At 34.4% G+C, this 16818-nt stretch overlaps 5 protein-coding genes and 1 pseudogene across 6 annotated transcripts; 3 read left to right on the forward strand and 3 right to left on the reverse strand.

The window, feature by feature from the left end:
- Positions 1-277: 277 nt before the first annotated feature.
- LOC104745090 (uncharacterized) lies at positions 278-818 on the reverse strand. Its single transcript, XM_010466266.2, has one exon. The coding sequence runs from the start codon at positions 765-767 to the stop codon at positions 429-431; it is 339 nt and encodes a 112-aa protein (XP_010464568.1). The 5' UTR covers positions 768-818; the 3' UTR covers positions 278-428.
- Positions 819-6431: 5613 nt separating this feature from the next.
- Positions 6432-7254, forward strand: LOC104745091 (transcriptional regulator TAC1 pseudogene; annotated as a pseudogene).
- Positions 7255-8075: 821 nt separating this feature from the next.
- On the forward strand, positions 8076-10783 carry LOC104751157 (oxysterol-binding protein-related protein 3B). The gene is made up of 10 exons (XM_010466269.3): positions 8076-8474; positions 8700-8793; positions 8875-8991; positions 9085-9157; positions 9239-9357; positions 9453-9574; positions 9680-9856; positions 9942-10086; positions 10178-10356; positions 10446-10783. The coding sequence occupies exons 1-10, from the start codon at positions 8359-8361 to the stop codon at positions 10681-10683; spliced, it is 1380 nt and encodes a 459-aa protein (XP_010464571.2). The 5' UTR covers positions 8076-8358; the 3' UTR covers positions 10684-10783.
- On the reverse strand, positions 10726-11697 carry LOC104745092 (UPF0161 protein At3g09310). Its single transcript, XM_010466268.3, has 3 exons — positions 11341-11697; positions 11199-11264; positions 10726-11119 (listed from the first exon to the last, which is right to left on the reverse strand). Exons 1-3 carry the CDS (start codon positions 11534-11536, stop codon positions 10866-10868), a joined length of 516 nt encoding a protein of 171 aa, XP_010464570.1. The 5' UTR covers positions 11537-11697; the 3' UTR covers positions 10726-10865.
- Positions 11698-11769: 72 nt separating this feature from the next.
- LOC104745095 (light-harvesting complex-like protein OHP1, chloroplastic) lies at positions 11770-12450 on the forward strand. The gene is made up of 3 exons (XM_010466270.2): positions 11770-11916; positions 12035-12157; positions 12250-12450. The coding sequence occupies exons 1-3, from the start codon at positions 11770-11772 to the stop codon at positions 12316-12318; spliced, it is 339 nt and encodes a 112-aa protein (XP_010464572.2). The 3' UTR covers positions 12319-12450.
- Positions 12451-12459: 9 nt separating this feature from the next.
- LOC104745096 (putative protein S-acyltransferase 16) lies at positions 12460-15012 on the reverse strand. Of its 2 annotated transcripts, none has more exons than XM_010466271.3 (7): positions 14504-15012; positions 13826-13918; positions 13625-13726; positions 13460-13537; positions 13281-13379; positions 13087-13182; positions 12460-12998 (listed from the first exon to the last, which is right to left on the reverse strand). In XM_010466271.3, exons 1-7 carry the CDS (start codon positions 14777-14779, stop codon positions 12882-12884), a joined length of 861 nt encoding a protein of 286 aa, XP_010464573.1. In that variant the 5' UTR covers positions 14780-15012; the 3' UTR covers positions 12460-12881. The 2 variants fall into 2 exon arrangements, with proteins under 2 accessions (XP_010464573.1, XP_087344174.1); XM_087488048.1 differs by lacking the exon at positions 14504-15012 and adding an exon at positions 14053-14254.
- Positions 15013-16818: the final 1806 nt, after the last annotated feature.

Raw genomic sequence — 16818 nt, forward strand, 5'->3', positions numbered from 1 at the left:
TAGGATACGCATTTTTGATTAGGCGGATGTGAAACCAAATTGAACTGAAACCTTATTAGGACCGATCTTGGCCACTGTTTATATGAGTTTTTTTTTTTTTAAGACAAACGTTTATATGAGCTTTGATTCATTTTGATTTTTGTACCCAATTGAGTTAAGTTGCTTTCATTTATCAGAAAATATAGTTTATAAACCAAATTTGATTTATTTGATTTAGTTAGTTTTAGCAATTCACTAAATAAATTTTGAATTAACAAAAAACAGAGAAAGAAAAATATGACGAGAATAAAGCTCAATTTATATCACTATTTTTATTTTATTTTTACAACAATTTATATCACTAATTACGAAAAGAAAAAAATAGTTTACATTACAAAAGTAAATAAACGAAAAAATTTACATAACATCTTTACTAAAATGAAAAAAAACTAAACTAAAACCTTAGGGGTCTCAGTCTCCTTCTCATCATAATCAGGTTTGTGTTTCCTCGTAGCCCTTATATAACAAAAGACCGCCACAAGAAACGTAGTCGCTAAGCCTCCGAGAATGACTCCACCGCCGGCGACCGATCTGTCCACGGTGGAATGGTGGTGTCCCCGCCGTACAGTCTCTTCCAAATGTGAAACCTCCGGTGCTTCTACCTCCGCTCCTGGCCAGTTGTGCCTGCCGAATTTCCTTGATGCCGGAGGCTCAGCTTCCGATGATGCTGCCGCCATGACAAAGGTGCACGTTAGTAAGCAGCATAGAACTATAAGCTTTGCAACCATTGTAGGGTTTTGGTTTATTAATATCTCCGATTTTTGTTTTCTTTCTTGGTTTACTTGAAGATGATTGTGTTAATGGAGTTATTTATAGGTCAATGTTTTTTTCTTAGGATTTTTTTTGTTTCTCTTGAAACAATTTTTCTAATTTTCTTTTGTTAATCGGGAGGCTAGACAGATCGTGTGGTGTCATATGGAAATTTCCGAGTGTTTGGTTTCCGGGTAAATCGGGTATACACACGTACACTTGAAATTTCAATAGGAAAAATATTATTTGTGTAAGTTTTTAAATAAAAAATTATTATTATTTTGTGTCTTCGATGGAGCTGTCGGGTTGGCCGGAGGAATCATACGGGTGTACACGTGAACTACGTTAAAAGATAATAAAAATTTAAACAATTCATTCAAAAAGTCTCCTGCTAAATTGAACCGTACATATATATTTTAGAAGTTGAAACATAAAGAAAAGTAAGGTATTTTTGAGGAAGCTAAATAAAATTCATTCAGTTAGTAGGAAAACATTATAGATCTCTAGCTATAATTTAGTTTAAACATAGTAAATTTTTTTGTTCTAAAAAAGAAAAGAAAAAAAAACATAGTAAATTTTCTTATATTAGTAAATCAAAGACAGCGAGATCTATGGTGTGTTTATATGTAAAGTTTGTCTGCGACGTGTTCTGAATCTTCTGATTAAACAAGGAAGTGAAGCTTCTTTGTCTGTAGGCAAAGACGAAGGTGGTCGGGAACTAGCTTCCTCTTTGTTTTGTATTTATTATATAGTTTCCGTGATTTTGGTGTTAAAAACACAATTAAAAAAACTGGTACATGAATGTTCATCAAATTCTAATACTAGTGATAAGTTTACAAACGTGTCGTACGTAGGAAAAAAACAGTTAGAAGTTTTGATCTGTAATTGAAGTTTACAAACGTTGCTACTTAACCATGCCAATTACGACAAGTCATGGTTTTAGTTAGGTCTTGACTCTTGAGTTAAGAGAAAATGTTTGTGTATTGATGGTATATATTTTAGCTGTTTATGTGAAAAAATACACATTCATATAATATGTTAATTACTGTTCATAGAATGCTATTTTCATGTATATACATGTTAAGGAGAATTCAATTCTCTGGGCAATGGAATATCTCATTGAGACAATACTGATGAATGTTTGTTTCTGATCGCTATGATAGGTAATCCCATTAAGTGATCTATTTGCAGTTGCATTTATTCAATTTATGCTTTTGAGAACGTCTTTTCCATCTTTTCATATTTGGCAGAAGATGTGTTATAACAATGTCCGTGCTGATTATTAAAAAGAGCAAATATACGAAATTTTAGTTTCTCCATGTAAACACATCGATACCACTGGTATCATACCAGAATGGCTCTCTGTAGAGAAAAATCTCCGACCGATTACTCTATACTGGGTTTTTTGACAGAAAAAATGTAAACTCTCACTAAAAATGGTGTAGAATAACCGAGAGTCCCTTTCATTATAAAAAATTACATCAGGTAAGGCAGTTTTTGTTCAAATCAAACTTCGGACGACATACTTGAGCCAAATTCGGATTAGACATGTGGTTTAGTTTGGTTCGATTTTAAAGTATCGCACAAATGTAAAGTGGTCGCCTTTTGAAGAGCCCATGAGAGCCAAACAAGCAAATGTTGATCTTGTTATTGCTACATAACTTTGTCTTTTCCTTTATTTTGACAAAGACAAACCTTTTCTCCTCTTGTCCAAAGAGAAATTAAAGACAAAGATCATTAGTTGCAGAATTTATTCTGATAACCCTTTCTCATGATTAGCCTACTATTTTTTTTTGGATGCCGACAGGCGACAGGTAACTTTATTCTTTTTTTTTTAAATCACGAGTAGAGATAGAGTTTAGATGTGACAATATCTGAAATATGTATGTCTTGCCAAAAAAATAAAATATCTGAAATCTATAAGGAAAAAATCCGAAAATATGGAAGATTTATTTACATATAAATGTTATAAATAAAAAAAAGTTCCATATATAGTAACTCAAAACTTGGTCTTCTTATGGTGATTAAAGATGTGCACAACTTTGTTCTCGCTATCGAATGTGATCTCAAATGAGAAAAAGATATACTTAACAGAAAAACTCATATTCTATGTAATTATTCAAGAACAACTAATTAACCCTAAAAACTAAAAAGACATATTTATTGATACTCGAAAGAGTCGAAACCCATATGATTTTTAAACTCTAACCTAGCTAGTGAAAAAAAAAAAAAAACTTGAAACCCATATGATTTTCCCAATATATATGTGTACTAACGAACTAAAAAAAATCAATAATTGTGAAGGAATAAATAATGATCCGAGGGAAGATCTCATTGGCATACAAGACACAATAAGAAAAGGCAGTCAAAAGTAGTCGAATATGATTTGTCTGTTAAAAGGCATAATCCTAAGTTCCCATTATTGGCTCATAGAGAACAAATAATATTTTCTCTAATGATTTGATGTCTCATACTCACTAATTTTACTTTTTAACGCTCTATATGCCTAGTGCTTACGCAGAAAACACTCTGTGCGAATAGTGTGGTTGTAATCTGTGGTTTTGTTAGATTGGTCTGACATAAACAAACGATTTGTAATTGCAATATATGTATACAATATAGTTGCATGCAAGTCTAAAAACTAGTATGGATTCAGGTCCATGAATTTCACACCGGCATTCAATTGCTTAGATTTCTTGAAGAGATATCCTGATTCCTGAGGAGTCTAGATCATGATCATCATGTCTAAACAGGATGGAAATGAAGAATATGTTCCGTTTTCAAACTACACCGCGCGCATATACACGTTTGTAAGTGCATGCGCCTCAAGATAAATTTCAGTTTCAATATTTTAGAAATTCACCAGCAATTAAAACTATTTGTTACAGAACACCATAAAGTTTAGATCTAGTACAAAATCTACATTCACATCATCCTATAGATATGTATAGTTCTAAAGATGAATATAGAACAAAAGCTAATACATACGATCATATAAACAAAAAGAGCCAATTAGACATACGGATGCACAAATAAAACATGAACAATAAGATTTTGTTTTCCAAGCATATATTCTCAGAGCATTAAACCTTTCGAATAAGCATCTTCTCATTACTATTTAGCCTCACGAGGCTTATAAATTCTCACGTTTCCCTAGTGACTTCTCACCAAATTATAAAAAAACAAGAAGAAGAACAACCATACATAAATCATAAACCATGATCAAGCAAGAACTTGCATCCTGAGGTGAAGATCATGAGTATTGGTAAGGATCGGGTAATCTGCATCCTGAGGTTTAAAAGCTTAACTTACCAAGGAAATATGCTTACGTGTTAGTATAGCTTTTAGTCCTCGGGATGCGGATTACCTCGTCCTTACTCACAATACGTACACACACGGATACACGACGATTACCACATCATCAAGAGGTTAATTTTTTTTTTCTCTTTTTCTTTTAAATTTCACATCATTTATATATCAAGAGGTAATATACATTCAAATTTTTAGTATATATATATATATATACATTCAAATTTTTAGTATATATATATATATATTTATATTTATTTATTATGCTTACCTGATTACCTCGCACATGCATATGCATGGATTACTATGTACTACCAATCTTTTTGTCTAATCACAGTTTACGACGACTAGGAGTTTTAGTTGTAATTAGTTAGTCATCAACATTGAACGCTAAAGATAACCCCATTCGTATTAATAAATAGTTTTATTTTGCAAATCATACATGAGAGATGAGACTGAGATGGTAAGAAGAACTAAGAAGTGGACGGTGCTAGCTACTCTTCATGTTTAATATAAATGCCGACCAAAACACTATTGCAATATATAAAAATAAAACAATAGATTTACTTATATATTATTTTAAATCCATCTACCAATAAATCCCTAAATTACTACTAGCTACTTGTTGGTTCACTAAGTATGTCATCACTATCATAATCTTTAATTTTCTGCAATTTTACCCATGTAAATTCAGAATATAGTATAAGTTGAGCTATGTAATATTTACTATCACATTCTAAATAATTATGTGGCTTGTGTGATTTTTTTTTTTTTTTTTTTGTCAACTGGCTTGTGTGATTATTTCATCTTAATTAAAGTTCTTTTTGTCAACGTACTAATATTTTTTTTATAGAAAAGTTCAATTAATGGCAACGACTCTAGTGTATCTTTGAATCAGTTATATAACTTGCTATTTACACTTAAACAAGTAACTCTAACTAATACTATATATATGTCTAATCTATATACAAATAGTGATAAAATAGAATGATCACAAGTTCACAACATAGTTTTATCTGTCGATCAAAGGTCGTTCATTGCTTTTGACATATATGTTTGGACTTGTGATTTGACATTTTGAATATACTATTCAATTAAACTAACTGTGTTTATTCAGTTATTAAACTTAGGTGACATGTTATATAGTAAATATGGTGTACATGTACATACAAAAGTACTCTGGATCGCTTCAATTATTTGAATATTTTAACGATTTTGTTGATTAATTCACTTCTCATAGATGTCCAATACTGGTACAATTGTTGATAATTTCAGGAAAAGCACATGTTAAAATAATGCTAATAACAAAAACAAAGATGATGATGTGTATCAAACTACTAATTGCGCAAAGACAAAAACAAAACGCCAAAATGTTGTGTTGGATCCTTTTTGTCAACTGCGTATCTATTATTATTTTATTTAACAAAACTAACAAATCCTAAAAAATTAATTATTGAGAGCAAAAGCTAATTAAAACCAATATTAGTCAATTTTCTTAAAATAAATATAAATGATTAAATACATTTAACTATTTAAGCATTGAAGTTAACTGTGTCGTTTTGCTAATTAAAGTTGAAACTTCAAAGGCTGCTGATCTTTGTTCTTGTCATATATAAGTGGTTAGCATATACATAGGGTAATTTTTCTTATCTTTTATATAAATGGGTATTAGAGTTATATTTCTCAAGCATGAATTGTATATTTTATTGACTATACTACTAATTACGTCGATCTTAAAAGAAGTTCAAATTAAATAGTTAAATTAATATACATCTTAAAATTCATATATTTACATGAAATCATTTTGGAATATTGTTTGAATACTGTACGGCCATTTCCATACACGTATAAACAAGGACTAATTCAAGAAAATAATTGTTTCTCTCGAAATTTAGTTTTAGAATTAGTTTGAGCTTTAATATAGATAATCCGGCTACAAGAACAGTCTTTTATAAGTTATAACAACCACACTTGCAACTATTCTTAATGTTACGTATCCAAATATTCTTTATAAGAAAACTGAATCGGAAAAATAAAAGTAGTTTCATGTTAACAAAACTGTATAGACAAAATTGTGTTAGATTTTTATTTTTGTATAGTTAGTTGCGATAATGTGTTTTAAAGATTTTTATTTTATCGATTGGTGAAAACTATTTTTTAAAATATAAACAACTAAATTATTCATGTAATGACATAGAAATAGAAACAGTTGTTTTCACTTTTCTTGTTTTGTCTTGGTGGTAGATTTTGATTATAAATATGTAAGTGTTGATTAATTAACTATTTTCATAAAACAAATAAAGAAGCTCGAGTTGACCATTTCATTTCTTTGATGGAATACACTCTCTTTTCTTCTCTTCTCTTCTTTCTTCTTTTCACAATCTTTGATCATCTTTCTCTGTATTCTACGGAACAAATTCCAAATATTATATGGAAAACATCAAAAACCCTAATAACCTAGATGATTGTACGGACAGCCCATCGAAAAACAGTCATCAAAACGTTGATGATTCCCTGAACCAGTCAAGATCTTACATATGCAGTTTCTGCATAAGAGGCTTCTCAAATGCTCAAGCTCTAGGAGGGCATATGAACATCCACAGAAGAGACAGAGCTAAACTCAGGCAAAAGCTTATGGAAGATAGTAAGGATGATGTGGTCGCCGAGAGTGATTCATCAGAAGTTGTCTCTCTAGACCTCAATGAACGACAACAAGAAGAAGCTTTCACATGTGATAATCAAGACCAAGATGTTGACAGAGATATAAGTCCTAATCGGAAATTAGGGTTTTGGGTTCAAGAAAGCAAGTTTGGTACTAATGATCACGGAAAGGTCACGGAGGTTAGCATAGATGGTTCGAGTTCGAGTCATCATCGTGAGATTGAAGGATTGGATCTCGAGCTTCGGTTAGGCCAAAGCGTCGTGGAGAAGAAGAAAACGTAACCTCTTAATGATCAAAATCATATATTCATGTGATTGCATTGTATCAAGGAAAAAAACAATCCTTAAAACATTAAACCCTCGAATCCGTCTATTACAAATGGATTCATGGCTCAGATTGTATCGAAGGTATGCATGTGTATCTATCATTGCTACCCTTATCATTGTTGTATATGGATGTTTTTGTTCTTTGTTAATTTGCTTTATTTTCACCAACAATCTTTGTAAATGACATACACGTCCAAACAACCATATATATATAAATATATATTTGATGTTTGCTTTATAGTTGTTAATGAAAATTGAATTAAGTTTAACTTAATTCAATCAATGGTAGTCTGTAGATACTATTATTCAATTTTTTTTAACTGAGAATTGATGTATATGTGTACTAGCTACTTACTCCTCAAATATCGAGTAATATTTTCCGGGTATAACTTATTTGACTGCTAGATCAAACAGGCTAATTAAATTGTATAATTAACGTTTGCTAGCAAACTTATAAACGAATTCAATTCGTATTCTAACAATAACAGTCAAGATTTGCATTTATACTAAAGAGTTATGTTCACTTCATGATGATAATAAACAAAAATAAGTACAATACATGTATTTATATATGTATAAGTCAAACTATATGTACTTTTAAGTTTTAAGTCGTTGGAACCGCAAAAAGATTCCATAATAATCTTAGTTGATACATGGTCCCGAGTCCCCGACCCATCCTCATGATAAATATAATTAGATCGATGCTTAACTAAACCAGCCATTCGGTGACGTTGATGATGACAGTGAAAAGAGCGAGAGTTCAATTTTGAAGGAGGCTGCACTTGGACTTGGTGACGCCATCAATGACGACATTCCAAAATTAATGACGTCCTGGTTTGATGATAAACCTGTATCGAGTTCCGGTTTGTATCTAAATTTGATACAATTTGCAGTGCCAAACCGAGAATGAGAAGGCGATAAACCAACAAATTAGTTTGAACCGGACGGTTTGGATTATTTATAAACTGAATATGATTGGTTTAGTATGTAAATCGAACCGGTTAAGTTATTGCTAAAAATAATTTAAAAGAAGGTGACAACGAAGACCAGGCAGGTCCCAGCGCACACGATCCTAAATCCTCTGCCTGCATCGTCTCCATCGCTGGTCTTTCATTATTGACGAATCTCTTCTCTTTGCTTTTCATTTTTTCCGCCTTCTTAAACAAACCCAATTCGATTTCAACGGACGCCTCTTTCTCTCTCTCACTCACTTTCACGATTTGTTCTTTCGCCGGAGCTCGTAGTGTAGGCTGATCCGCGGGCGGGGGAGAAATGGCTTCTAATGATCCTAAAAAAGCTGGTGGCGGCGGCGGAGGAAGTGGTTTCTTCGCTTCCCTTGCTTCCTCTATCTCCAATTTGGGATCTGTGATGACCAAATCAGTTAATGGGTGAGGTTTTTGAGATCCCTTTTCTTAAACCCCGGATCTGCCACTCTGCTCGATTCCTTATTTTATCTGCCCCATTTCAAAAACTGGAATCTTTTTAATCAACCTGTTAGGATTTGATGTTAGACTAGAGATTGATTCACACTGTTAGGAGAGTTTTGATTCACTTCTTTGCTTAAAGTTTAGCCCTTTTTGAACGATTCGTTGTGTTTTGATTTGCTTCCTCAGTTTGGTTCCTTATGAGGGACTTGAAGTTATCAATCCCGAAGGAAGTACAGATGATGCAGCGGAGGAAGCAAGCAGAGGAAGGTGGAAGCAAGAGGTATATTACATACACTTCTTCATTTACTGTTGTTGTCATATTTGTTGATCTAGTCATCTGAGAAACATACACAATTCTCAGGATCGTGATGGCTATTGGAAGATGATGCAGAAGTATATAGGATCAGATGTTACATCAATGGTGACCCTTCCTGTCATTATTTTTGAACCAATGACAATGCTCCAGAAAATGGCAGAGGTTTGTGCTTATGAAGAGACATCTTATTAGTTTCTCCTCTCTGTTAGCTTTGTAATTCTATGATGCCGATGATATGTGCTCTGTTTTTGATAGTTGATGGAATACTCGCATCTATTAGACATGGCAGACAAAACTGAGGACCCTTATATGCGCATGGTCTATGCATGTAAGCATATTTTCTTCTCATTGATTTCTTATATGATCAGTATCTGTCCTGTATGGCTAAATTGTAGTTGGTCTTTAACAGCATCTTGGGCTATATCTGTGTATTATGCTTTCCAACGTACCTGGAAACCATTCAATCCAATCCTCGGTGAGACTTATGAGATGGCTAATTACAATGGTGTTAACTTCATTTCTGAACAGGTCTTGGCCCATTTCTTCTAGAACTCAAATAATTGTCAATCTTCTTTAGTTGCCAATTTCTCTCAGATTGTTGATACCAATGGTTTTGTTCTCAGGTCAGCCATCACCCACCAATGAGTGCTGGTCATGCTGAAAATGAGCATTTTACGTATGATTGTACTTCAAAACTGAAAACAAAATTTCTGGGAAATTCCATTGATGTTTACCCAGTAGGAAGGTAATACTGCGAAACCACAGTACAGGCTGCAACTATATATACTTATATTCAAATTCTTCATATGTACATTACCCTGAACCTTAAATGCCATGAATCTATGTGCAGGACACGAGTGACACTTAAAAGAGATGGAGTTGTTCTTGACTTGGTACCTCCTCTAACCAAAGTTCACAACCTAATCTTTGGACGAACTTGGGTTGACTCGCCTGGGGAAATGGTCATGACAAACCTGATCACCGGTGACAAAGTTGTGCTTTACTTTCAACCATGTGGCTGGTTCGGGTAAGTTTCCTTCACTGCAACCTCATCGTCCTGTATACATTTTCCCATTTGAAGCTGAAATAATGTGTTTTCATGGTCTCAACAGATCTGGTCGATATGAAGTGGATGGATATGTCTACAACGCCTCTGAGGAGCCTAAGATACTCATGACTGGAAAATGGAATGAGTCCATGAGTTATCAGCCGTGTGACGGTGAAGGTGAACCTCTCCCAGGCACCGAACTGAAAGAGGTTCGGCAAATGTCTCTCTGTCATTGACTCAGATCCTATTTGCCAAAATCTCAATATGATGAGACATTCTGATACTATATTTTGTTTATAGGTATGGAAACTCGCTGATGTTCCAAAGGATGACAAATACCAATACACACACTTTGCTCACAAGATCAATAGCTTTGACACTGCCCCTAAAAAGCTGTTGGCGTCTGATTCACGGTTACGCCCTGATAGATATGCACTCGAGATGGGCGACATGTCCAAATCCGGCTATGAGAAGAGCAGGTATGATAACAAAATCTTGTTATCTATAATTGTTGTAAAGCTTGTATATTGTTCTAAAGTTAACCTTCTCCCTCATATTTGCAATACAGCATGGAAGAGAGACAGAGAGCTGAAAAGAGAACCCGTGAAGAGAAAGGGCAAGGCTTTACTCCAAAATGGTTTGATATAACGGAAGAAGTCACTCCTACACCATGGGGTGATCTCGAAGTTTACCAATTCAATGGAAAGTACTCAGAACATCGTGCAGCTGCGGATAACTCTGAAGACAACACTGACCCTAAGTCGATCGAGTTCAACCCATGGCAATTCCATGATCTGTCTACTTAAAATGTATCGCTCCAACAGACAAAACAAAAAAAAGATCAAATCTTTTTGGAAACAGATGTTGTAATTCTTATTCCCTCGTAGTTACAACAAACTTTTTCTATTGACTGCTAGCTTTCCCTTTGCTTTCTCTAGTATTAGTTTACAACTTCCATAGTTTTTTTTCTTACATCTATTCAAAAAATCTATCTTTGATCCTCCTCATCGTCATAGTTCTCTTCTACTTCTTCTCCTTCTTCTTGGGGATGATTGGTCACATTCTCACCAAACCATCTTGGAGGATCGAATCCAGAACCACCAAGAGGATTGCAGCGACAGATTCGCCAAGTGGTAAGAACAGAGCCTTTGAGAAATCCATATTTCTTGTAAGCTTCCATGGAGTATTCGCTGCAAGTCGGAACGTAACGGCAGCTTCTAGGTAACACCGGCGATATCTCTCCTGAATTTCCACCGGAAAACGCCATTAACAATAATTTCAAAATTAGTTGAGGAATTGCAAAAGGAGGGGTTTTCATTACTCTTGTAGAATCTCAGCACTGCTAAAGCTGCTTTGACTCCCACACTCTCAAGCTCTTCTCCATCATCTGAACCCAACCAATTAGTTACAAAAGAGACAAAGAAAAAAAAAAGACACAAATTTGAGATAAGAGAAAGAGAGACCTTGAGGAGATTCAGGGTCTTGATTCGAAGGCGTCGATTTTGCAGATAAGCAACGGAGCTGCAACCTGGTTCTTCGAGGAAGATGATGAAATCTCAGGTGGGAATTGTTGGATTTATGGTGAAGTTTAAGAGGATTAGGGTTTTCAGAGATCAACAGTGTTGCATAAGGACGCTGGATGGAGACGACGACCGCCATTATTACAAAACTCAAACTCAAAGTTCCATCTAAGTTAGAGATACTTTTATGTCATTGGTCAGGTCAATTTATTTATCTTACGATATAAAAAAAAAGTATTCCAGTACAGAATACGTTAAATATGACACGTGGCGCAATGTAAAAAGAAACGAACTCAGACACAGATAAAAGCATCTTCAGACAGAGCACAACCACAAAATTAACTTCATCTTCATCTTTCTCTTCGCTTAAGAATGGTGAGCTCGACGCCATTGTCGTCTTCTTTCTTACCTGTTCCTCGGAAATTGTCTGCTCATGGCCATCGTCCGAGCCAAACAACTATCTGCTTCTCTCAGAAACAGTCGTCTCTCCGTGTTCGCGCCGTAAAACTCCCTGAAGGGGTAAATTAATTATATATGTGGTCTCTTAAACATTCTCGACAGATCATCATATCTGAAGTTGTTCTGTTTTTTTTTTTTTTTTTTTTTTTGCCTTTCTCTCACAATTCTCTTTATGCAGATGATAGTGCCAAAAAAGGAACCAGAATTCAAGCCAGCGTTTCTGGGATTCACATATACAGCTGAAATATGGAACTCTAGAGCTTGTATGATCGGTCTCATCGGATCCTACATTGTTGAGCTGGTGAGTTTCAATGGCTATGGAAGTTATATTATATACAGACAAAATTAACTTAATCAGAGAAGCCTTTTTTTTAATTTTTCTTTTTCTTCCAGATTCTGAACAAAGGAATACTTGAGTTGATTGGTGTTGAAATTGGGAAAGGGCTTGATCTTCCTCTCTAATTTTATTCTTCTTCTTTCAAATCTGGTCACAAGAATCTTTGCAATACTCTTTTGGCTTATCTCTCATATTCTCATGTAAACAAAGAACTTACAAGCTATAATTCTCCATTATATAAAATAAACAGTTAAACACATACTGAGAATGAGAACTGTCTGATTAAGAATATATGAAAGCCTTTAATTATCTTACAATGATGTCTTTTCATCAGTTAAGTGGTATGTATAATTAAGCATAATCAGCTTTTGAGTTCTGTATCCACAAGCACAACCTAACTTACTTTTCCTTTTTGAGTAATCCAAAGAAAAAAAACAGGGGAAGATACCTAACTGATACCATAATTCACAAACGGATGCTCTTGATCCAGTTAACAATGATGAGAGATAGAGAACCTTGTCAAGCAGAGAGCCTACTACTGACTGACTAGGGGCTAGTTCTTGGTTCCAATCTGAGGCGGCTAAAATACGCTTGAAAACGGCCAAGCAAAGGTGCTGTGAAGTTAAAAATCTGCTGCCTTTTCGATGGAACTCACCAGAGAAATAGGGAATATCTGATTTGTTCTTGGCTAAGATTTTGTTTCAGATGAAGCAGGGATTGAATCAAAAGCTGTACGAAAACGCAGACCAGAACCAATATGCCTCGATGTAGGGCAGAGCCAAGAAAGTATGTTCGGACCCAAAATCTGAAGAAGAAACAGTTGTGAAGCTTAAGAAAGAATTAACATTTGTCTGATACTGATCGCTACTCCAAAGAATGATAAGAATTATTACCAAGGTTAGGTTTTCAAATGCGCCTATGTCATATGGATGCTTATAGACTTGCCCACCTTTCTCTGCTAACCACATAGCTCTCACTCCTTCATGGTACTGCTCAATTTCCGCAAAATGATTAGAGCTAAGGAAATTTGTAATCTAGCAATTGAAGAAATGGAAACAAAAACACAAGAGCAAAGAAAAAGAACAACCTCGATAGTCGTTTTGTTTTGTAAAATGAGGTAGATATGCCACCCAAGAAGAACACCTAACGCAATGCTCAATGGAATAAGAAGAAAAGCTGAAAGTACCTGAAAAGAAACCCTAAAACCATTAGCAAAATGATAGTTGTTGGTAGTTTTCGAAACAGTGCATCAATCGCAATCATTACATATATAGTTCTTAGATAGCTGCCCATCTCCTCCTCTTCATCTTGAGGTTCAACAGTAAGGCTTCCCACAAGCAAAACCTAAACAATCAAGGAGCATATATAAAGCTCATATACTAAGCAGCACAGAGAGATAAACATTGAGGTAACAGAAGTTAGGAGATGTACCAAGGAGTATACACATGCAGTCACCGCATAGACAACAAAGACAAAGAAGACCTTGTAGTTAGTGTGTCCTACGCAGTTGTTGATCCAAATACAATGGTGGTCCTACAAACCAAAGACGACTGGTTTAACATAATATCACATGGGTTTGGGCAAATTTGATGTTCAGCTTGGCATGAAACATAAGTGTTCAGTAGAGCATACCATTCTAAGCACACATCTTTTGCAAACTCGACAATGGTGAGCTCGCGGAGGTTTGAAATGTGAACACTTTTGACAGTACCTCAAATCTCCTCCCTGCAAATAACATAACCAAAGTAAGTAGCGAAACAAAACATCACAAGTGGATTTTCCAAGAAAGATCTAAAAACAGAGTTGCAAGTGAATCCCAAAGCCTCAAAACATAAGCTCAAATATGGAAATCTCAAAACCTCAACACTCAAAATTGTCTCACAGATGCCATCAAAACAACTTTAAAGAAAGAAACAAACAAACTACAAGAACCACCACTCTAGCTAATCCATATAGCACAGAAGATGAAATTTTTATGCAATCCCAAAGATAACTAGAAGCAAGGAACAAATTTGATCTCAAAGAGAGAGTCAAGAATGTACAAGAATCATCATTATAGTCAAAGACTAAACATTTAATTGATGTATAGAGAAAACGACTACACAACATTGGACAATCCAGATCCTAAGAAATTACAAAAACAAACGATAACCACAGAAATCTTAGATTTTTCCATAACCGGACAAAAAGCAGAGAAAATGGCAAATCTCTCTGACATTGAAATGAACAAAAAAACTGATCACAACATCCAAAACTAATACTGACAAATCTTGGAATTGACAATTACAAGAACAGAGAAAGAGATGAGACCTTGCGCTTAATCTCGTGAACAGGGCTCTCCGGATCTTCAACATCCGGCATGTAATTGAGTGGAACCCGACCCGGATCCCTGAAAACGGCGACGTAGTAGTTGTAAACACACATCAGAGCCAAGGCGGTGAACGCGGCGGCGTTAGCGATTCCGGGAGAGGAAGTGAGGCTGAACCACCGATCGATGAAAGTGAAAACCGAAGAAAAGTATATGAAACCGATCACCAACATCACCACCGTGACGGGAAGAGAAAATCCAACTCCTTTCCGTTTCATTTTTTTATTTAATTATTTTTTGGAGCACCGGCGTCGAGACGACGGCGTCTCCGGCGACTGTTGATTTCTTAATTTAAAATTATTTGTCTTTTTTCTTTCTCGATTGTGTTATTGTTGTTGTTGGAGTACGTCTGAAGTTGTCGACGATTTTGGAGAAGTCTCTCTCTCGAACTCGAAAGCTCCCCCCACCTAATTACAATGATCCCTTCATTTTTATATTATTTCGTATTTGCCCCAAAGTTTTTTAATTTTACACTCAAGGTCCTCTATTAACATCTTTCATGATACACTTTTTAATTATCCGTTTAACGGAAAACGGCTTTTTCATACCCCCACAATAGCTCTCTGTTGAATTCATACATTTGACTATTGATCTGGCCTAAACATACATTATGTTTCTGAATTATTGAATTTCGTACCCCAACTTCGAAATCAATACCCCAAGTATAAATGTTGTGCCATAACATACAAAAACGTGTTTATGGTCTAACTCTGTTAAGCTTCCGTTTAATCAAAATGACATGGATTCCACGTGTGCGCAGCGATTCAAAACGACGTCGTTTTGGGAAAACAGAGAATCTAATATTTTGGCCAAACAGAGAATCTAAAGTTTCAGATTGACCTGAAATTGAAAATGCCCAAATTTTAGGGTTCCTCCACCGCTAGAGAGTATCGGGAGAGAGGAAAAGAGATTTGGGAGAGAAATAAAAAATGACGTCGTTTTGGCCAAAATTTTAGATTCTCTGTTTTCCCAAAACGACATCGTTTTAAATTGCTGCGCACACGTGGAATCAACGTCATTTTGATTAAATGGAAGCTTAACAGAGTTAGACCATAAACACGCTTTTGTATGCTATGGCACAACATTTATACTTGGGGTATTGATTTCAAAGTTGGGGTACAGAATTCAAATATTCAGAAACATAATGTATGTTTAGGCCAGATCAATAGTCAAATGTATGAATTCAACACATGGCTATTGTGGAAGTATGAAAAAGCCGTTTTTCCTCCGTTTAACCGATCAGAACTTCAAGCTTAAGATATGTTTGGCTTGGAAAGACTTCATGATATATCTTAGGGTCCCACAAGCTTTTTTTTTTTCTTTTTTCTTTTCTGAGTTACTGGTACGCGTATAATTTTTTTCAATGAAAAAGATCACAAATTAAAACACAATTTTATTATTAAATTCAATTTTTTCATGCTTACAACAAAACCTATATATATTACAACTTACACTAAAAAAATCAGTAATATGCGTATTTATGTTTACAACTGCACTAAAAATCCATAAATTACTATATGGTCTAAATTTTCAAAATTCAAAATAATATGTTTTTGGTATTAACACTAATCATAGAAAGCATAATAAACTTATTTTACATTGATGCATGGTATACTCTGGTGGAGGTTGAATTTGATTAATATCTTTCATGGATTAGAAGGTTATGAATGTAACCCCTTCTTCACTATAAATATGCATATGGTAAGTATTGAACTAACTCTAAAAATTATGTATTTTGTGATTAATCCTATATTATAAAGAAAAATGCATTTGTTATTTTCTTCTCCTATGGGGATAATACAAATGTCACAAAATTTACCAAGTTCCACTTCTTAATTAAAGGTAGAGAGATATGTAAGTGATTACTATGTTCATATATGATATTAATAACCTTGTCCTCATGAAATGTCATGACAAGGAATTGAGAAATAGCCTTGTTAAAACATTTAAATTGTAAAAAAAAACGATTTAACATAGAATTCTCTTACGTAATCAATCAATTTGATCAAAAAACTGAATATAATTTAACCAAAAACTAATTTGTTTAACCATAATGCTTATTAATAGTTAATATGTCAAGTACTTGGCATTTGTGTTATGTTTGTACAATCCAAGACGTTAAAAAATGGAAAGTAATCTTATTATATAAAGTTGGGTTTTGAAAGTTAGTCATTAACAAAATTTTGACATGTGTCAATTTATCAATCTCAGATTTTTGACATGTGTAAAAGTTAATATTTAATAGGAGAACTATGAT

This window comes from Camelina sativa, chromosome 15 (assembly GCF_030686135.1).
Source record: "Camelina sativa cultivar CO46 ecotype springtype chromosome 15, ASM3068613v1".
NCBI lineage: Eukaryota > Viridiplantae > Streptophyta > Magnoliopsida > Brassicales > Brassicaceae > Camelina > Camelina sativa.